At 35.3% G+C, this 22,551-nt stretch overlaps 2 protein-coding genes across 8 annotated transcripts in view; one reads left to right on the forward strand and one right to left on the reverse strand.

Annotated features, from left to right (window-relative positions):
- The first annotated feature begins 496 nt into the window (after positions 1–496).
- On the forward strand, positions 497–10,364 carry LOC143215248 (uncharacterized). 5 transcript variants are annotated; one of them, XM_076437207.1, is made up of 7 exons: positions 497–838; positions 1,373–1,713; positions 2,043–2,169; positions 3,874–3,971; positions 7,308–7,524; positions 8,180–8,729; positions 9,278–10,364. In XM_076437207.1, the coding sequence occupies exons 2-7, from the start codon at positions 1,675–1,677 to the stop codon at positions 9,606–9,608; spliced, it is 1,362 nt and encodes a 453-aa protein (XP_076293322.1). In that variant the 5' UTR covers positions 497–838; positions 1,373–1,674; the 3' UTR covers positions 9,609–10,364. The 5 variants fall into 5 exon arrangements, with proteins under 5 accessions (XP_076293322.1, XP_076293324.1, XP_076293326.1 ...); XM_076437209.1 differs by having other exon boundaries at positions 1,412–1,713; XM_076437211.1 differs by having other exon boundaries at positions 1,436–1,713.
- The window catches only part of Myo10a (unconventional myosin 10A), a 120,519-nt gene continuing 108,319 nt past the window's right edge, over positions 10,352–22,551 (reverse strand). For all 3 annotated transcript variants that reach the window (XM_076437202.1, XM_076437200.1, XM_076437201.1), the window contains 8 exons: positions 21,214–21,593; positions 18,177–18,480; positions 15,645–16,040; positions 15,078–15,262; positions 14,635–14,767; positions 13,990–14,194; positions 12,592–12,728; positions 10,352–12,120 (listed from right to left, as the gene is read on the reverse strand). In XM_076437202.1, coding sequence (XP_076293317.1) covers positions 11,890–12,120; positions 12,592–12,728; positions 13,990–14,194; positions 14,635–14,767; positions 15,078–15,262; positions 15,645–16,040; positions 18,177–18,480; positions 21,214–21,593 — 1,971 coding nt within the window. In that variant the 3' untranslated portion in view covers positions 10,352–11,889. The remainder of the gene's footprint in view (positions 12,121–12,591; positions 12,729–13,989; positions 14,195–14,634; positions 14,768–15,077; positions 15,263–15,644; positions 16,041–18,176; positions 18,481–21,213; positions 21,594–22,551) is intronic.

The raw sequence follows: 22,551 nt of genomic DNA on the forward strand, positions 1-22,551 counted from the left end.
GAATGTGGCTGAGATCTAAACCAAGATAAATTAGAAATGTTGATTACGTACAAAATGGCGATATTTTGAACTGAAATGACTGATTTTCTTATATTTTTCTGCCTTTGACACGTTGGAAGAATAAGAAAAGGGACGGATTTTAAAGTTTTGGGGAATGCGAAGATCCTCTAGAAATGTTAAGTGTATTGGTTAACTAGAACTTGAGATATCCTGACAATATTTTAACTACGTCAATTTTCCATATCCAGACAAATCCTTTTGCACACATATTCTTCAACACTGATATTAAAGAAACGGTGAAAAAATCGATTTTTTGCAATACTCCATTAATTAAATATTGTTTGGAGGCGTTGAACTGTTCGACGACACGGTGTCGAACCGTTTCAAGGTTCGCGAGGCAGGTTCGCGGCACTTATTGGAAAAATTCACACCGTCCTGCGCCAATGCACTCTGCGATAATAGCATTGTTGTTACCTGCACCGCACAGACGTTCTAACGTGACACGGAGTAGCTCGTGCTACTAAAACCACGAGCCTTCCTATCTCTTCAGTTGCCGTCCGAGCGCGCCGCGATCCGAGTCTTCTTTTTCGCAATCCTTTCGACAGAGGCCCGATCTAATACGAGTGACAAGACTCTCCCTAACTCTTTTCTTTATCGATTGCTAATTCCGTTCCTCGCGCGCTCTGTGCCGGAATGACTTTGCTCGCTCCTCTTTGAATTTGTTTCTGAGTGGTCCTCGAACCTGTCGCATACCATGGACTAGGATGAGAAGTGTCGAATCGGTTATCTGTCGGACAGTGTCAGCGAAAGATTCGTCTGTGCGAGTCAATTCTATCAGGTGCACCAATCAGACACTATTTTCCGATTGGAAATATACGAACAAAATATCTTTCGAATTTTCTAGTTGCAACAATATTTACAATAAATATATACACGAATTTTTAATTACCAATCAAGGAAGAATAGTGAATTGGCGCACTTGATATTATACTGAAGTGAATCGAAGTGTAAAATTTTAAACAAACGGGTCAATAAATATTTTCTTTAGTTTCTTCAAAATTGGGTCTGAGAATATTAGAATTTTATTAAAGATTAGTATGTTAATTAAATAAATGTAGAATTTTTGGTTTTGATATGTGATTAGGTTTTTCTGGTTGCAATTTGTGTTAAATATGTGCATTCACTGTAAATATATGTTCGAAGTTATGATTTAGAATCGAAAATAAAAATAATGAATAATTCATTGGTGCAGTTAAAATTATACTGAAGTGACTCGCAGTATAAAATTTTAAACGAAAGTGACAGTAAATATTTTTACCGTTAGAGATTAGTATATTACATATATTACAAAAATTCGTAAATGAGTTTTCAGTGCACAGATTTTCACGAATTTGTGACATAACATGAGTAGAGCGAGGAACTGAATGAAATCTAGAATTCAGGGTATAAATTTCGAAAGCCTCGCGACGAGCTATTGAAGTGAAGAATAACTATAATGACTGGTTTCAAAATCACAGCACAGTGACTCCAACCTATCTGCCTCGTAACCGGATAATTCGTTACTAGCCTGAGACTTCTCGTAATGCGACGAACAAGAGTGAGAATTGCACAAAGAGCTCATCACCGTTGTTTTGTTTAAATTTTTGTGAGTGACGCGACCAATCCGTGTGGAACATGTGGAACCGGAAGGTGTTCATCAGGATTGTCGAAGTGGTGTGTGGAAGTCAATATCCAAAGTACTCTAACACGGAACATTCAAAATTGCATTTTCTGTCGAATTTAAAGTTAAATGAATCCCGTCACATATGGTACATTCCAATGTAACCATCTTAATTGATTTAGCTCCTCGTTCTCAAGGCACAAAGATTCCTTCGGATGTTCCCACAATCAATTATTAGTAATTACTCCCACGTTTAACGACTCACAGTAGAAGTGAGAAAAAAGATTGAACAAGAAACAATGAATTTAAATTGTTTCCCCGCTTTCTATTTCGTTCGTTCAAATGGAGAGATTGCAATTGAAGAAAAACGTTCGGTTTGCAGGTGCTTTGTCTCGCCTGTGTGGTGGCACTTAGGGTAACGGACGATGAGAGTCGGAGGGTGTTCCATTATCTGAGAAGTCGAAGCAGAGAATGGTCCCTTTTGAATAACGTCACGTGGGGTGCAATAGGTTTGAACATTTTGATTTTATTTAATTTAATTGTTTCATTACTTTTATCAACGAGTCAATTTATTATTCGAATAATGAGATAATTCAGCCGTTCATTTGCCAAATCAATTAATCCTACAAAATAAAAAGTAGAGAAAATTTTGAAACAGTATATGTATATTCATTTTTCAAAGTTCTTTGAACCTCTGTCATTTGGTGGTATGTATTTAGAAAGTTCATCCATTTACTTCTTAACATGAAGTGTACAACAAAAATATGTGAAATATTATCTTGGGCTCTTTTATGCAACTTTAAGTATAAATACTCTTTTAAGGAATATTCGAAGTGTAAAATATTAAGTATTGATCAAGTGCTTTGGCAGTAAAGTGTTAAAAAACTGGTAGCTAATCGATTTGGCCTCCGAACAGCTAAATTGTCTTCTATGTATTTGAGAGAGAGGGAGGGAGAAAGTTGGTATTGAAAACATTTATAACTGTATATTTTCATACTTTAATAGACTGCGGATATTTATAAACAAAAATTGTTCGAGTCAGTTGTAATAAATTAATTGAAAATGCATTTTCTATTTTAATCATCTTAAATGGTTTAATACAATATAAAAATATCCATTAATCCATCTAATAATTTTACATTTTTCTATTTGACCTATTACTTTTTTGTCATGAACGCAAAAAGTCCGTAATCTATTAATTAGATTGAAGAAAACTACCCGCGTATTGCTAGATGATCAGTAAATACAGAGGCACTCGAGAAAAACCACACATAACAGAATGTACATAGATTATAAATAAATTTCTTCTTATGAAGGTGGAGATACGAGATGCTTTCGTTGGAACACTTTCATTTCTAATTGCCCCTCGATTCAGTGAACCTCAGTAATCTGATAGTTCAAAACACCTGTCTATCATGGCATTCATCTCCTTTCTAAAGATAAGGAAATGAAAGTCTCTATTTTGATTTGTTCACTAATTGCATACTAGTCTGCTGCCTGATAAAATGCAGAATTTATGAATAAATGAGTGCCGGAAGACATAAAAACATTCATTATCGAAGATTTCCTTTTATATCTGGCGATACGTTTAAACTGTTAACAGAAGAAGAAAATATATATTTAGCACTAGACCCACAAAACATTAAAAGCTCTGCACTATTTTATAAAAATAACACGAATGTACTTGTTCAGATTTTAGCAATTTTTATTATAATATATGAGCCGTTGTTTTTCAAAGTGGAATAAGTCCATTTTTGGAAAAATGAGTTAATGGTGGTTTTAATCAGATACAGATATACAATTTTTTTTTAAATTAATAAATGAAGGACTTAACACTTTCAAAAACAAATTCATCTTTACAGTTACAGAAACCATCATCATTTCTCTATTTCTCTGTGTGTTTGCAAAAATTGTACGAGCATCTGTAGTCTATATGTAGAACAGGTGCACTAAGTAAAAATTTAAAATAATTCCAGAGTGCAAACAATCTTGTAAAATATTTAAGGAAAAATTGGGAAAGCTGGTTTGTTTGCAAAAATTGAGTAAATGAAATGTCACGTATTTAGTCTATTGACCAGGTGCACTAGGAAAAAATGGAGAACACAAATTCGGAGGAGTGCGAACGATTTTGTAAAATAGTGATTTAAGAGGAAATGATTCTTGAAATTGTTTGTGGCTTTAAAATGCATAACGTGTGACTTTTGTTAATCTAGGCGCCGCTCTAGCGACTGCGACTTGTGGTGGTTACATAATAATAACGACGGGTCTTCTCATTGCCGCTGCCACGGGAGAGCTCGCCGGTCGAAAGACGGTAATTCTTTTCCATTTTCGTTCCTCTCTTTTTCGTGTAGTAGTTGCAACACGGATGAGAATTCGTAAAGTGCGTATCCTAGGAATTCTTAAGTTCTTTCAGTTTAACAATTATACGAGACCTTGCAGTCCCTAATAGACCTATTGTTTGAGCTGTCGGAGATATTCTTTCCCCTTTACATGGTGTCCTTCGGAGACACTGATTTTTATCGCTCCGCTGTTGTCTTATTGAATGACATGGCTATACAAATTTAGTCATCATCCAAACAAGTTATTTATTCGTGAAGGATGACTTTCATTGCAATAATTACCGTCTTTAGATTATTCTACTTTTACAGTGTATGCAAATACGTAAATTACCATTATAAAATTTTAATTATATAATTAACCCCCCTCCCCTCTAATATTACAATTTGCTTTGAAATTATTTTAATGCGTAAAGTTTACAAATTCTAATAATAATAGTGAAATATTTGGCAGCAATTATAGATTGTGAAAATATATAAATCTTAATTAAATATATATAAAATAGTAATTAATAGATTACGAATTTAATACATTTACAAATTCTATTAGTATCACTAGTGAAAGATAATTGTTCACAATTATTAGGCTGCAAGTTAATATACGCTTATACATTTTAGTTTCCAGATAATATTTTTTATATATACAAATGAATTCATGGCTTTCAGAATTAATGAATTATAACTTTATCTATGTAAGTCTTTTTCTCGATATCTCCCTAAAAGGGAGTACACGCATAGGAAACGATGGAGGATATTTTAGAGGATAGAATTTATATTAATCCCCATTGTAAATGATCAACAAATTCACAATGGTGAGATACGAATTAATTTGTACACCTCAAACATAGTTTGCATTTCAATATTAATCATAGTTCATCTCTTACTTAGTAGAAAGACTTCTTTTTCATTTTGACTATTATAAAAATTGTTTTAGTTTTCCACTTTATTTTTACATTCCATTAATTTATTGCTGAGTTGGTGACAAAAAGATGAATTGCAAATTACCTTCTAGGCTTTCTTCCTCGCCAATCAGCACAGTATCTTCTAATTCAAGGATAACAAGGATTATCAGAGCTATAAATGTTCCAGCTTCTTGCTCACTAAATGTTAAAAAATAGAATAACATTCATCGTCACACTTGCTACATCTTGAATAAATTATATTTTTATAATTCTCGTAATTTGAATGCGAAGCATACATTGGACGAGTAAAAATTATAATAAAATCTGGAGACTCTTCGAGAACACAAATAGCTGTATCCAATTAGTTACAACGAGTAATTAGCTCATATTTTGAATGCGAAACATACATACATTAGAGAGGTAATAATAAAAATCTGGAAACTCTTCGAGAAAACAAATAGCTGTATCCAATTAGTTACAACTTGTTGCAATGAAATTTACGATGTTCTGCGCAGTGGGCATGCAAAATGAAAAAATTCCTAAGGAATTAAGATCAGAAGCATTTTCAAGGCAACAGATTTCACGCTCTCACGAGATGCTAATCTCAATTGTTATTACGTTTCCAATATCCTTCCTGGTGCGCGTCGGTTTCTTCAGGACACGCCTCGTCCATTACACACGATCAGCATAGTAATCGAGCCGAATAGCAACGTGTCGTGGCATGCAGGCTGACAGATCGCTATTTCCAAGGACCATGTTTTCCCCATATTAATTCATGCAGGCCGCGAAATCGTTTCGAAATAGATCACGCATCCGAACGATACCGTGAGAACATCAGCGTAGCAACGCGTTCAGGTAGATCTGTCATTGATGGCCAAGGCTGCTGGTATCCTTAGCGCAACGCTAGTTGCAAGATGAAGCACGTAACCACATCCTTGGAGTATGACCACGTAATGCGTGCACCACTGTGACTTATTTAATGACTCACAACTCAGACTAGGCGGGTCACGATGATTCCTGCATGCATATCCGTGTATGCTTATCTGTGATAAGTGATGTTTACGTTGAAAATTCCTACGCCCTGCCGACGTTTCCAATGACAGAGTTGCACGATGTTGGAATTAGTTGCAAATATTAGGTAACTATTGGATAGTAATTGAACAACAGTAAAATATTTGTCTGGTTACCTTTTTGACCACGATACATATACCCTACTGTGCAAAAGAAAGAAGCACCCAGTATAATTATAAGATATAATGACAAACAATATCTTTACGTAGAATTTGTATTGTACAATGATTGATTTATTGCATTTAAAGTATTATCGATATTATCGATAATCCGCTATAACACATATATAATATATATTCTCAGAACTATACAATTAAATCATTTTTCAAAACTTACTGTGTTCTTATTTGATTTTTTACGCTTTTCTATTAAATATGGCCGGGTGCTTCTTTTTTTTGCACAGTAGTTATTGATATATGTATGTATGATACAGGAATTAATACTGTTCCGGAAACTATTGTACAATATGTATACGTTCCAGGTTCCAGGTCCCGTATCTACGGGTCCGTTAAATGTGATTTCCCGATATCTTTAGGTTCGAAATCAAAGATAGAGCCGCGGTCCTTTGAGACCGCATGTCGACATGAGTAATTTACGTTCAAATGTATCGACGAGTTACCGAACGAGTTACCGAACTAAGAGAGAGCATCCTATAAATATCGTTAAAAAGATATCTGCCTTTTTATTAGAAAATTATCTTGCTTCCCTAAAACCAACAGTAGTGTATGTTAAAACGATTTGCACGATCCAATCCAATGACAAAACTTTTTTGTTTTTAATTACTTCTTTTGCAATGCTCTTATCAAAATATTTGTGACATCTTCCTGATTAAAATGAGACCAAACACGACATAATTAGGAGTAAATTTGCTTGTTGAATTGACGATTCAGTAGAACCTCGATTGTCCGAACTGTTTTCCAAGGTCAACTCAAGGTAATCATGTTATAGGTCGCTTAATGTGGTATTAAAACAAAGATTCATTGACTTTATAAAACCTCAAAGTCACCTTGATATCTCATAAAAAATGGGATACAGGAAAATGAAATTGTAATTCATTAAAAGGTTCTTTTCTTACTGACTCACCCTGTGTATCGAAAAAGAAAAATTAAAACTATTTACAATTTGTTAATCTTGTTAGATACCAACATTGGAAATTAACAAGATTGTAAATTAAATTGACAAGGTAGTCTGTATTTTGCTCCACCTCGTTCAAACTCCGTGATTCATTTTCTCGCTTTTGTTCCCCGAATTTGGAAAGAAATTACACAATCGCGGAAACGAGTTCGTATTAAATAATTGTTCCTTCAGTATATTTGAATATGGTTTCTTTTTTTCAAGGAATTGTTCTTCCTCGGACTTGGCATTATTCTTTTCGGCATCGTCGGCGCTTTGTCCCTGGCGTCCATAGAAAACGTTCCCGAAGATTTGGTAGACAACGCCGCGGTGTTTGGAGCACTGTGTATATTGACGGCTTTGGTGTTCATCGCCGATCTGTTGATGGGTTCTCCGAAGAAGAAAATTAGTCAAGGCATGACAGAATTGTCTAGCAAAAAAGGTATTTAGTTCCAAGAGAAGAATTATGTATATGTATGAGGAGAATATTATCGTCCTATAAATAACGCCTTGTATCCATTAAACGCTCGTTCCATGCTGACTGAGACGTTTTTGCTCCACTTTCCGCTCAGGCAACTTGATGTTCCGATTATATAGATTGATGTATTATTATACAACTATTTCATTATGTAATTGATCTGTTAGAGATTCGCGATGAGACCGAGATTTTAGGGTGGGTGCCATGGGGTGCATTATGGTCCTCTTACCAGAAGGTCACCCCCTCGAAATATTTTTAGTAGAAATCCAAGATAGAAATTTGCACTATGTTAAAAGTCTCAATAGACTGAGAAAGTAACAATTTTTACTGAAAGTCGTGAAAAATCAAAATTCTCAACGACAAATAACAAAGAAATTGTTCATAAAACGCACCTTCGTAATTGTTTCTACTCTAACCTGTTATACATATATTCGCAAACGTGCCAAGGAAAAATTCGCGAAACAGAAGATAATTTTCAACAGAACTAACAAAATTACAGATTTAAGATGAAGAAACTAAAACCGAGCTACGAAAAATAACAAAGAAAATATGATAATCAGTCCTATGTATTTCAATGAACTTCGTATAATTATTCTTTGTCCGTTTAACGATATTACAGCTAGACACTTGGCGACCCTGACTACCGAGAAGGAATCAAAACCGGTAAAACCGACTGCGAAATCCTCGAAAAACGAGGATGGTACCATAAACGACGGTTTCGACAAAACGGAAGAGAGACATCAGAAAAGTTCACCTGAAGAGATCTCCGAGGATCCGAGGAGATGGGAACAAGATCGTCCAACGAGTCAGTCCTTCAAAGGGATGCCAAGGGACGAAGAGAATGGACGCTTGGTGCATGATGAACGCAGGGAATACACGCAGAATTTCGAGAATGGTAGAGCTCTCAGAGATTCGGCGAGGCTTCGAAGCTCTGAGATGCAAACGAATGGAATCCGAGACTCGTACAAGACGGACCACAGACATGACATGCCTAAGATTGTTTATAAAGTACAGGATATTTATCAGCGACCTGTAGATGAAGTGGACACTCCCCGTTTTCCAACGGAAATGAACACTAGAAGTGACACCATGTTTGCCAAGGTTGTTAATCCAGGTGTGAAAATTATGAAGGTGGAGCACGATGTTGACGAAGCCTTCGAGTCTTACAGGTAGATCAATCATTATACATATAAAATATGCACATGCAATTATACATTATTATTATACTTTACTATATATTTTGTAAGAAATGCAGATATTGTCAGAATAATTCATTATGTGTTATATTAAATAAGAAATTATAAATAAATTGGTTATTATATTTAAAGGGACAGTCTGACGAAGCTTAACACAGACACATTTTATTTTTAACTCACTGAAATTTTTTATAAAAATATGAATTTGTATAGTGTTTTACAGTGTCAAGATAAGAATAAGTTTTATCAATACATACTATCTTCGGTGTATCGTGCAGTAATAGAAAATAAAAGAGGGTAATAAAATTGTACTAGCAGAAATTATTATTTATTATTCTTATCATTATTTATTGCAGTTGCCCTGTTTACGGTTCTACGTAAAACAAATATTAACATCTCATGTAAACACATTAACTAATTTATTATAGGCTAATAATTAATATAAGAATATTTATTTTTGATATTACATAGCTTGAAAATCTGTACAGGAAAAATCTCTTATTTTCTCGTTACCTTGACAGGTACTCGGATACCAGCCAGTACGACAACGTGCCAATTCGCATGCGAGGAGCATCGCCGAATCACAAAAAGAATCGCGACGTCTCCTTCAACGTTCCATCGCCGCCAAAGGGTTTTGGGAAGGCGTATCATAAAATGAAAGACGAAATGGAAATGCTGGAAGACTGTTTCGGCTCCCTTCGAACAGCCAGCACAGGTACCCAAACACCTGGAGCAGCTCGAACACCTTCGTCGCCTACTGATCCTGGTTATGTTCGACACACTGCCAGTAACTGGCCCCAAGAAACGAAGATGAGGACACCCGGTGGTAGCCCCGTTCATGCGAAAAATTAATTCACTCTAGAAAGACTAAGCAACTCTTTGCCGGCGTAACTATTTATTTGTGACAGTAAGTCTTTTTTTATATTTTAAGCAGTATGAACAATGTATTTTTTTACTAGTTTTAACACGTGAGACTCGAGAACCTTTATTATAGTTTTTGTAGAGTTCAGTGTACAGAATTTGGCGATCAGTTTTATAATGTTTGGTTTGGTTTATCAGCCATTTGACATCAGTAAATTTTTTTAGACTGTTTTACCAAAACAGAAAAGAAGCCATTTTAGTTGAGGGTTTTAAGGATTTTTAAAAATATTTCATATTGTGTTTGGTAGATTCGCCCAGTCTCGATTTCATGAACCAAAGCTCCTACTCAGTTTTCATTGATATATTCTTCGTTTTATGAATAGTAAAATATATTTTATCTATGTATGAGTTTCTTTATATGATACCTTTTACAGAAAACATTTCTTTTTATAGAAACCTTATACTCGACTTGAACATTCTATTGCTTTATGTGAAATGTCGAATGTTCAAAAATGCTAAATACTACTTTTACTGAGAAACAAATAATTCTATTGAAATAATTTATTATTTTATATTGATTTCTATTTACTTTCACTGCCTCTGGTCATCAATAAATACATATGTAATACCATGTTTGTCATTTATTGTTTATTTAAACAATATATTGTTCGATGAGACTTCATCTTGTTAAAAAGGGGTGGGTACTTTAAGATACAAACTCCACAGGGTTCGTATATGTAGAAATTTTAATGTAAAGTTTAACACCCTCTGTTCACATCGATACGCAATACGTACAATTATTAATAATAATGTCTTCTTATGATAACATGTAACCGCAACTTGTTAGTCTCCATCAAAACAGTACTCGTTAAACATTAGTCTTCAAACGGATTTACATTAAGAATAATCATTCGTGTACCGTATTGTTTCTTTTTCTTACGTTTCGTATAAATAAAACAACTCTAAACCGAGGCTCCGTTCTTAACCAACGTAACAATTAATTAACCGGCTACTTCTCCGACAGAAACTCGCCGTCACGATCGAGAAGAAAAAGAAATCAATCGGAAGACGCAAAATTGGTCGAGAGCAGTGTCGCCAGATCAGGGGAATTGACTCGCATTGAGGGGAAAAAGTTACCCTCCCTCTGACATTATGACGAAACGCGTCACGTGACCGGGTCGTGGCGGAAGCGTGGGGGAATAGCGTCGTAGAAGAGGAAGGTAGAGTGGGGAGACAAGTCTTAATCTGGCGACTCTGGTCGAGAGTGTCAACGCGTCCTGCTGTCTTTCACCAAAAATCGAGAACGTTGACAAAGTTTCGCGCGCAGGACCGTCGTTCTCTTCTTCGATCTATGTATCGACTTTCCCGTCTAAAACGTTTCTAAACGCGTATTTACAGAGCCGAGAATAGCTGCTTAGATATTTGAGCATTCGTTCTTCTGTCTTCTTCTGTCTTCGGTGCATCAACGTTCACGCGTTACGTACAAATTGGCTCGCGTTGGCGAAGACAACGGTTTCGAGAACCGATTCTGGTGTAACTAAATCGTCTAATTCTATGATAATATTTAAAACGTTCCATTAATCTCTGTTGTCTTAATCGTCGACGCACTCTCGCGAATGCATCGGTTCATTGCTCGATCGTTTATTATTCTTTCGTTTTCATCATACAAGATTATAACGTCGATGAAAGAACTCTCGCAACGAGAAACAAATGCATGGGACTGAGTTCTTCTTGTTTTCCGCTCGTGGCAAACCTCGCGTTCGTTCTTCGTTTTTGCTACTAACACTCTCTAAACATATTTACAGATTCAAAGACTTTCAACACCTCTCTCTCTCTCTCTAAACATCCGAATGACTCCCCATCGTTTTTACAATACCACCCCACAATAATAAATAAATAACAACAGAGTAAAACGCGAAATTTGGGGATCTCCCTGAACCACGAACAATAACATCATTCCTGAACAGAATATTGACTTTCATTGTTAGTTAATATTTTCTTTCTCGCTCTTCGCAGCTTCGAAAAATGATTTTCCTATTCTGTGTCTTCATTGGAGAGGTCGATTGCGAGCAAGAGGCATGCAAGATCTTAATACATTAATTGTGAATTCGTGGACATAATTAAACGTTATTAGAGGACTTTCGCTCCAATATGCTTAAACTACAGACTCCTTGGACACCAATATTTTCTTTGCTTCGTACTTCCTTCGTTTAAATAGGTATGTACAACGATCAACGATCAATTAATCAACAACCAGGGATGATCGAGAGCCTTATCTCATTCCAAATCCAATCCCAGTGGCTTGATTGTTGGTCGCCCTTTGCTCCATGGTGATGTATTGTCTAATCAGCCGCGAGATTTCGTGTGCTTGCTCTGTCTGGAGCCTGGTGATCCGTTGCTGCATCAAATTGCCACACTTCATGTCCAAATAGAGGGTTCCTTCCTCGGATTTCACTTTTCTGGTGGATATTACTTCGGAATATGGATACTGATGCAACGTCTCCTGCAAATCATTTTTGCCATTTTATCCTTACTGTTGAAACATTTCATTCTGATTATTGAGAATGGGAACAGAAGCTAATCTTTAATTCTTTGTGGACAAGGATTTCTTAAAATATTGAAAATATTTTCTTCAGAAAGCTAAGTCCTATATCAAAGTCTTCAGTACTGAGAAGAAATAAAAATGTGTACTAATCCGTTGTTATAAGATACTCTTACATATATTGTTTTTGCAATATAAAATAAACAAATAAATGTCCATGGAGCTGCTGTATCTTGCAATTAATACAGATAATTTTTATTTTGTATAAAAATTCGCAGTAAGAAATAAAGAATAAGAAAGCTTGATAATGAAATCGTGGCACGATTGTTGCCGTCATCATAGCATTAAGCGTAATGAAAACTTGATAGCAATTTGAAGAAAGTGAAACTGAAAGTCAGCGAGATAATGTTTCCACAGTGTTAGGTTTCTTACGTGTGTGATTAAATCAATGAAATGCACGCCGTGTCTATTGAGCGCCAGAATGTGATCGCCGCCCTTCTCTTTCCCTTCGGGCACCCTCTTCACGGCGAAGAAACTGGATCCGAACAGCGGCCACTTCCACAAAATTTCTGTAACGTGAACGGGACCATTATTATTATCCTTTCTATCGAGAATTTTTATTGAAGAACGACACTCAATACGACGAAATCGACGTTCCCGATCTCGTACGAAACTGTTGCGATTACTGCACTTCCGATTACGGAAAGTACAATTTCGTTTTAGTGTAAATACAAATTGGGTGTATAAATGGGAACACCTAAATATTTCATTTATTTGTTATTGTACGGAACGACAAGACGTGATAAGTATAAATATATTTTTTTACAAGTAAGTATTTTATACTTAATATCGCATATATATATTGTTCTTTTTTACTATTCGTTCTTTTAAATAAAGTAAGTTTTGAGGACATAAGTACAGATTTCATATTATCATCTACAAGTTTAACTTTTTCCAAAATATAATTGACAAAATGGGATAGCACTATTAAAATAATAAGAGTAAAGTATAAATGAATAAGTGATACAATAAAATATATATTACGGTTACAGTTTCCATAAATATTTATACAAAATGAGATATGGTGACGATTTCCCTTTTCTCTCTAACACTTTAGCTCATGGTACTGCGACTTATCAACAGCTTATAGCACTTCGCCCACAACTGTCATCTGGTAGACAATGTAATCTTGGAACAAGGCATGTTATCTGAAGTTGGGTCTATAATTAAGTTCTATATAGAATAAAATTTGCCTTCATTTCCAAACGACCTAGTAGTTCTTATTATAGAAAAGAATCTACAAGACCTTTCTAATCTATTGCACAATTGTTTTATGTTGTCTTATTTATATGTTATTAGATATAATAGTGGATCTCATAGAGGTAATTTAACAAAATTGTCATATTTTAAATATTCACAATTTCTCGAGAATCAAAAATTCAGTGTTCAAATACTTTTTGGATCCACTGTATAAAAAGTGTGTACACTAATTCGTAGCTATCTATTCGTGCATTTATTATTTGTTTATGAACTACTAAAACACCATTCTACTTTCCAAGATAATCTCAATCGTTTCCTTTGCGTTTATCATCTTACTATGAATTTACCATGCGCTTGTCATCTTACAAGTGATTGATCAATCTCCACTATGTTGACTCAAAAATTTGGATTCAAAATCAAGTTACAATTAATCAATTGTAGTAGACACGTATTAATTTGTACACCTAATAATTTCTTTGTGAAAATGATCAGTATATTTCAAATCATTAAATGCTCGAATATCAAATAATTGGTAGCTGATTCGTGTAATGGTCTAACTACATTACTCACCAAGAACTTGTGCTTTACAGGCAGCAACCGTGTTATGTTGCACATTGTTCCATGCTTGTTGAACCATGTTTGCCCATTGTTGCGGTCGTGGCTCTCTCAAACTGAGCACCGGCTTTGGCAACAAGTACTTGATTTCTTTCGTGGTTGGCTCATGCGCCATGTCTGCTGCTCTGTGCAGCAGGGCTGCTATTTGTGCCATGTCGTACTATAATAAATAAAATTATTCATTCCAATTTTCGATTCAATTAATTTGGAGATTTTGTAATATTAATTCATTTTTTGCGCTGATATTTGAGAATAGTTTGATGCAAGCTTCACTTAGTTTCTGAGGTGACTATACACATAAGAATTTAGAGGAAGGAGGTATGGAGTTCTTATTGCTAATATTGCTATTCGCTAACAATTCATAAAAATCTGTGTTCAGTTAAAAAATTGTTTTCACAAAAATGTATTGCTTTTAGAATTTAGAGAATTGAATTTAGAATTATTTTCTATTAGATTTTGCTTATTATATGCATCTTATTTGGCCAACGTTATTGATAACAATTGTTAGTTATTTGGTAATGAAGTTTTCACCTTACAGTGGAGTTACTCTTTTATAGCAATTATATATTCTTAAGCGATACAGCCTGTTGGCACACTTACGACAACTTCTTGAGGTAAATGGTCGCCAGGTAGAACTAGCAGAAGACCCTCCAGATAATCCGGAGCGATCTGGTTGAACACAACTTCTATATACAGCGGGGCGTCCAGTCTCAGAGGGTAGTACCAAACGGATCTAGATTACCAAAAAATTTGTCCAATAAACAATATTTTCAAAACGTTATAAAATCTTGTAAAATTGAAATATTAGATGCACAAATTAATTCGTAGCCTTTCTTCGTGAATTTGTTGATGATGTATAAACTATTTAAATACATTCTACTGCCAAATATTCTATTTAGCTAAATTTATTCTATTTTATAAATGATTAATGAATGTTTAATTTGACGGATGGAAGATTTGGATCTAAAATAAAGTTACGAGGGCCACGAATTAATTTATACATTTAATACATATTAGACATGTTTTCAATTGCAATTAAGTACCTGCAGAATATTAAATAGAAGACTTGATGATTTTTGTGAAGTTCAGTCGTCACATCCAGCACGTATTCGTCTCTAGCTAACGGCATAGTGAATGCATCACCGTCAACGATGCAGTACAATGAGAATTCGTCCATCTCATGGGGATGTCTCACGGATATTATGTTACACATTTCTTCGATGACATCCTTTCAAAAAGAGACAAAGTTAACTATTATCTGCAGCATTAAAACGCCGAACTATGATTTCTCAATTGTTTATCAAAGTACTACAAATATTTAGAAGTAAAAGTTAAAAGGAAATACTAGTAAATACGCACAATTCAATAGAATTTAATACTTCATTTATTTTTGATCTCCAAATAGTATTAGTACCGAAACTTGCATGAATGAATGACACAATTATTATTGAGAAAATTAAATGAATTTATAACACGATGCATTGCATAAAACATAAGTAATTTCTATTCTAGTACATCACTTTTATTTATCAATAACATAAGCAAGTTTCAACAAATTTTATGTTTGAGTAGAATTGGAAAAAAATACACATGATAGTATTTAGGCTTACCTGCACAACCGTGGTACACTTGGTGTTGATAACCCTCTCTGTTCCACCTGGCAATCTATAGATCTGCCTCTTAGCGTTTCTACCAGCGCTGATCGCCATGATTTCGTCGACACTCGGTACATTCTTTCTTCCTCCGTACTTAACAGTCTTCCTAAGATTCTGTAAACACACCGTAGCGGTGCCGTGGTAGGCTCTTCTTTTGTCATACGCCGCCGTTTCAAGGTATTTGGTCAGGTAGGGCCTCAAGCCGTCGCTGCAGGTGAAGTAGGCAGCGACGATGCTGAAGATCCTCCATCCACGCTGGCAACTATCGGGGTTCGGGCTTTTGTTGTTCGTCGTTTGCTTCATTAATTGGCAGTAGACCTCGTCACGGAGTTGCTCGTACTTGTGGCAGTGCTGCAACATATTATTATTATAAAATTTCCAAAAATCAAGTTATAAATTTCCTACCGCAATTAGGGATTTCTGTAGTGAATGTAAATCTCTGTAGCCTTAATTATGCAATTCTCACTTCTCACTGTATTATTGTTTTGCATATCAATATTTTTATAAAGACAATATTCTTTATTGTTTGGTTTGCAAAAGCATCTTACGTGTGAAGAATCTTAAACAAAAAGCTTTATCTTTCTCAAACTGTCTACTCATAGAAGTAACTAATGTTAGTTCCATTAATTAACGAATTAATTGTACGTATTTTATACATTAATTTCTAAAAATATTCTTTATTTAACACGTTGATTGCCACACCAATGCTCATAAAAGTCACACAAAATCCAAACAACAATTTAATCATGCAAGAACAAAAGAGACAAAGTTTACCACAACAGTAATTGTTTTCAAAATAAATAATTTTGCTGGATTGTGATGGGTAAAACAAAATTCTTCTATAAAATGTCATGGTTCATTAGTGAAACCGAAAAACCGCCAGCAGATCTACATACAACGATGTACCAATTTTTATATGCACCGATGTTTTTATACCATTTTGATGAGATAAGTATAAGAAAAGTTCGATATATTAATTGTTGCTTAATGTTTCAGTATTAGTTCCTGTTTGCGAGGTAAGAATGGTGTCCCTTGGTGTCAAGTTACGTTGATTGCCGCGGACCTATCAGCAAGAAGAAGAGAAAGCTGGTTTCACTCTCGGTAATTGTTTGAGGAATTAACGCCTCGCAAGTGATTGCAGCCGCTAAGATGTTGATCTTTCTCCGTACGGGTTGGGAGATTGTTTTGGAAGAAATGAAGAAGGAACAGTGAAATGAAAACCACCATCGTGCACTTAGGAGCCCAGCTTATTCTCTTCTTCAGGTAATATTCGTAACTTATTCTTGTATTGTGTGATAATTGTGAGATAGTTTCAAGATAATAACCCAAAGAAAGATTGATTAAATTGACAAGCATGAAGCAAAGTTTCCTTTTTGTAACAGTGAAAAGAACTTCGATTTAGTTAAGGTAATCTCCGCGCATCATTTAGAACGTGATCGATGCACTTTCTTCAGAGAAAATGGGGTCTGATGAGATAATTCAAGGGAAATCATAAACCTCTATTGCCACATGTAGACTATTATCCTGCAGTGTGCTACTCTTCACTGTCCTATATAGAGACTTCTTCGGCATGTTTCATTATACTAATTTTATTGCAAAGCTGAACGAGATATAAAGCTTTCTAAGTGTCAATTACATCTAATGATATCTTTCTGTGCTACTGGAAACTTACTGAAAGTCACAAAATGCTACTAATTATTATAATACCCTGCAATCTTTCTAACTAGATGTGAAGAACATGATATTTGTGCAACTTTGCTTCTCTTTTTAATATATCTAATCGTCTACATACCTTTCCCTAGAGTGCTCTTACTTATCTGGAATATTTATATGCACATCTAGATCGGGTTGTAAATATAAATATGTTCTAAGTTTAATGATTTACATTGCAAATGCAGATAGCTGTGATTCAATAAAAACTACATACAGTCATCGATTTAACAATTGATTGTCTGTAATTCTTTACTTTGTTAATAAATGAAAAGATAATATTTAGGATAACTGAACAAATAGAATATTAAAAATATCTTTTATTGAATCTTGTCTTCAAGATTGATGATTCTGAACGATTAGCTTTGGTTTAATAAAGTTACCATTCTGTAAATAAATAATTAATCCAGTACATAAACAAGTTGCTCAACCTCGTGTCAAACAAGAAAATATTTTATCATAGTGAAGCTACTCTATAAATTGCCTAGTCTCGAGTCACAGTCTGTGTAGTTGTTCTATTTCATCTGTCCTCTAAAGCTTCCTAAGGATACAGGATCTAAATCCTCACGAGTCCTGATGGGGCTTGACTGTCATACGGTTGTGTTAGTATATTGAGAGTGTACCTTTAATTAGAATCTGCAAAGTGTAAGACGATTGAAAGAGTGTTCTGCATCTCATTAAATAAATAATTTCGAGTTTATGGAATGTTTGGAGTTGCTGGGCTGGCAGCCAAAGGAAGTCTAGAAATTCCGTCTCGCATAAAACTGTAGTACTCACCATCAAGATGGTGTAAACGCATTTGACCTCGCTGGTGTCCGGAGGCAGAGGTTGGTCGCCCATGTACCTCATCAGGCAAAGGAAACATTCGACGGCTAGACCACTCAAATCACCGTCCAACCTAAGTAGACTCTGCTCTATTGGCACAGGGGAGTACTTGACGAGGTCCACCTGTTCCTTCCAGGTCCATTCCGCGCCATCTTGTTGACCTTTACTCTTCTTGCTCTTCTTTTTGCTCTTCAGCGACTCGATGACTTTCAGGGAACCGCTTATGGAGCCATCCGCGGTCTTCAACATCTCGAATCTGTCGAACGGAATACACACAAATGAATACTTTCGTTCGTTCAGAACTTGTCCGAAGCGTTCGACAAAAGTTGAAGCTAGAAAACTAAGGTGTTATCGGCACGGGTTCGGCGATCGTACGGGGTTCTAACCGCGCAAGAACACTGCTCGAATCAATTTAATGAAGAAACGGGACTCGGAGGCGACGCGAGTAATAGCCGTCCAAAATGGAAAACCTCTTGACGAAGGTGCACCGGTCCGTAAACGGATTTTCCATTGCTGGACGTTGTTACCGAGAGGGAAAAAGTCCCGTTCAGAGTACTGAATGGGTGGTCGTCGCTTGTCAAAGTCGTGTTTAGGAAATCGGTACTCTAGTTAGGTGTTTTAATGAGCCTTCTTTGACGCTGCTCCTCGCATCCTGCTCGTTCGTTATTCTTTTTACGTTTTTACCCTGGTTCTTCTCGCGCTCGGTTTATTACTGCACTTGAAATCTATTTTTATGCTTCTACATATCATTAATCCTCATACGCTCCTCAGAAATGGTTGCACTTTTGCTTTACACAATCAACAAATTATGTTCCATTTATGTCGCCGTATTTTCAAGACATGCATCTCACAGATGGAAAGAAATATAGCGAAAACAGTAAATGGGCGAATCTTCTTCCTGAACGTATGGGAGGGTTCTTCGACCATTTGATTTTTGTTAATTCACACTTGCGTACGTTTCTATTCGAGTTTTCACGGTCATTTGTTAGAATATAACTATTGAATTATATTGTTGAAACAGCACAACTGTAGTTGCTCAAAGTAGAACAGAACTTTCCAACTTCAACGTGCATGCTGAGCCAAGAAGGTGATGGAACTGACTATGCGAGCTAGCGAACAGGCGATGTTACTTTACCACGCATTGAAATTACCAGAGCGGTGCTTGTATTCATGTAATTTTCGCGACTCTTTCACAGAAAACGCGACCGCTATGATAATTTCTTCTGCACGACATTATGATCAGCACAAAATAAAGTGGTCGAACCAACATTCATTGCAATCTCATTTCCTTGTAATAAACAATTCATCTATCGTTTAAAAATAAACTTGAGCTGCCAAGATAAAATATCTTCTCATTATGCATACTGATAATTATCAATTTGAATTTTGTAGAGGGATTAAAACAACTGGGGATTATTGATATATTATTTTCCACTAAAATTATTCAAGCAGGAAAAATTCTTCGATTGTTTCTTGCAACAGATGCAGAACATTTTTATTTTGCATAAAGGAGCAGTCTACTAGCAATTGTCATTCTTTTAACATTACATCCATAACTATTAATATGTAACACTTTATTTATTGGAAGCCTATTAATAGGATTTTAATTAGGGTATTTTATATAATAATTCTAAGAAAAACAATTAGATTACGTTACTGGGGGTGTGTTGTAAAATTCTTAAGCATAGACCATAGATTTTGAAATATTAGGAAATAATCGCCGGTGGATAATGTGTTAATATAAATGATTAATGTGTTCTCACGAGAAATTGTTGGCTGGCAATGACGTGGACAACCACACACATTCACAAACGATTACAGGACAGCCACATTCGTAGTAAAACATTTGTAATCAATATGACCCCATTGTTCTCTCGATGCACTATGAAAATTGGGACGTTGACGTCAAGTTCTTGACACTTTTCTGAATGAACACCACTTTAACAAATCGTTTTCCCGCGATCACAACGTGAAACGGTGCAAAGCTTCAAAAGGGTAACTCAATGGGAAGATGCCAAAAGAAGACGAGGAGTACTTGCTAGCCGCGCGCTCGCCAAGATGGTCGATGTTACTATGAGAACTGCAGTGCGTTATGCTTTCTCAACACGGCTGTCTCGCGTTCCTTGCGTAAGACAGGCCAATTAGTCTTTAACATTAATTTCCCTTTTATTGCTGTCTCAGTTTGGCATAGGTGTTTCTACTTAAGTATACCGAGAAAATTTCATGTTTCAATACGACATATAATTATACATACTTACTTGTCCGGGTCTAAAGTGTACAGCATGCAACATTCGGAGAAGGAAATTAGTTAGAAACACGTTTTTTGTAATGTGGATCGAATATGTTCAACTCTGCACTATTTGTTCAATGAATAATTCAATTAATCATTTTTATGATTTTTATATTTTGTTCGGGGATTGAGAGCAATGTCTGGTTCGAGCGAATGTTGCGAAATTGTTCATTTCTTTCGAACTAATTCGTGTAAAACTCTTTTGAATTGATAATGCTTTAGTAACATGAATATGTATATTGTACGTACAGCATGATTTAATTATGCACAGCACAATTCACGTAATTACGTTATTTAAAACGTACATTTCACGTACAGCATAAAATAATTCTTTTTTACGGCAATGGCACGTGAACTCAGAAAAATAAAATGTTTTACCTAATAAATTATATGTATTTTCTATTTTAGTGTTTAATTTCGCTAAAAATGCTTTATATCAACTTTGAATTTTTGAATTGGTTGAGGATAACGATAGTTATGTATTTGTTGTAAACATAAAATTGAATTAAATGCTTAAATAAGCTCTTCTCAATATAATTGGAAAAAAATTCTTTGAAATCAGTACCAGTCAAGGAACCGTTCGAAATACACCTTAAATAAAACAGATAAAATGTTGGCGAGGAAGCTGAGAAAGAATTCAGAGTGCAAAGAATTAGATAACGAAGTAACGTGTGGCTTTTAGTTAGAAGGTATACTAACTTTTCCGTGCTCTGTCTGAAGTTGAGCATGGCGTACTGCAAAAGAGAGTGTTTTCCATCGTTCACCACTGGTCCGCTCTCGTAGATGCCATCTTCTTGTAGCCTGCCGTTGTCTTCCGGTTGCCGCCATTCCTGGTTAGGGCTAAGCCGCTGGTTCTGCTGGTTTTTCTGATGGTTCGTCTGGTTCGCAGCCGCCACGTGGTTGTTCGGCGCACGACTCGCGGGCACGTGGTTCTCGTGATTCGAGATAACGTGATTAGACTGACCGTGTGATTGCACGTGATTCAAAGAACCGTGATTCGCCTGCGACTGGATCGACTTTGTTATCTGGGACACGTGGTTCTCGTGATGGTTCGACTTGTGTAGTGGCTTCTGATCGACCTGCAAGCAAATTACATTTCAAATTATTATCAGTATTTACATTTCAACAATTACTACATATCTCCTTACAAGAATCTGATTTACACACTTTTCGTATTTTAATTTTAATACTCGTACGTAGCAGATAGTACATTTCATACTTATGAGTAGACTACAGATCTTTGTGCAAATTCAAAATTTTCTATGTCGATTATAAGGAACACAAGTGAAATGATAAAATTGAACTCAGCATTGATTGGAGGATACAAGAAACAGATAGACACTAATTTCTTCTTTTAATAATTTTTCAGTTGAAAATAATATTAGAGTATCTTTCAATTCTTTAAACATTTTATCTGTTTTGCATTCGACATACGGACGACATATATGGTCCTAAATGCATAAAATCCTCAATCTAATGACAATGTATTCCTTCTTTTAATCATTTCACTGTGTAAAAAATAAATATTATGACATTATTAACTACCGAGCACCATTGTTCCTTTACAATCATTGAAACTATAGAAATGTCTACTTCGGAAATTTTCTAGTATATTTCTATACATATATTAGGTTGGGGAAAAAGAAATCCATTATTTTTACGTTATCTCAAGCGGAGAAATGATGGATTTCTTTTCCCCAACCTAATATATTAAAAAATCTGAATAAACTCAACATTGATATTGTAACAAAAGAATCAGTCGAGCTCAGCTTTAGAGCTCAGTAGTTCTAGTGTTAAATTGTTGCAATGTCTTCAGTTTTGTATTGCATAAATCCACTTTTGTTCTAAATACATAAAATTCATAGTATACTTCTAAACCGTCTGAATAATAAGGTCAAAACTAAGAGAAACATTTTATTCAGTCAACTTTTTCATGGTAAAGAAGTCGAAATGTAAGTATTATTTGTTAACATACACATACAGTGAGTGTAAAAAGTATTCGTACGCCCTTGAATGATTTTTTATAATCAATTAGAA

This window comes from Lasioglossum baleicum, chromosome 13 (assembly GCF_051020765.1).
Source record: "Lasioglossum baleicum chromosome 13, iyLasBale1, whole genome shotgun sequence".
Classification (NCBI taxonomy): domain Eukaryota; kingdom Metazoa; phylum Arthropoda; class Insecta; order Hymenoptera; family Halictidae; genus Lasioglossum; species Lasioglossum baleicum.

Excerpts from the sequence above, each read along its gene's own strand:
- LOC143215248 (XM_076437207.1), top strand. The coding sequence starts at position 1,675 with ATGTGGAACCGGAAGGTGTTCATCAGGATTGTCGAAGTG. Across the intron at positions 2,170-3,873 it reads CGTCACGTGGGGTGCAATAG|GCGCCGCTCTAGCGACTGCG; the intron begins GTTTGAACATTT and ends TTGTTAATCTAG. Across the intron at positions 7,525-8,179 it reads AGAATTGTCTAGCAAAAAAG|CTAGACACTTGGCGACCCTG; the intron begins GTATTTAGTTCC and ends ACGATATTACAG.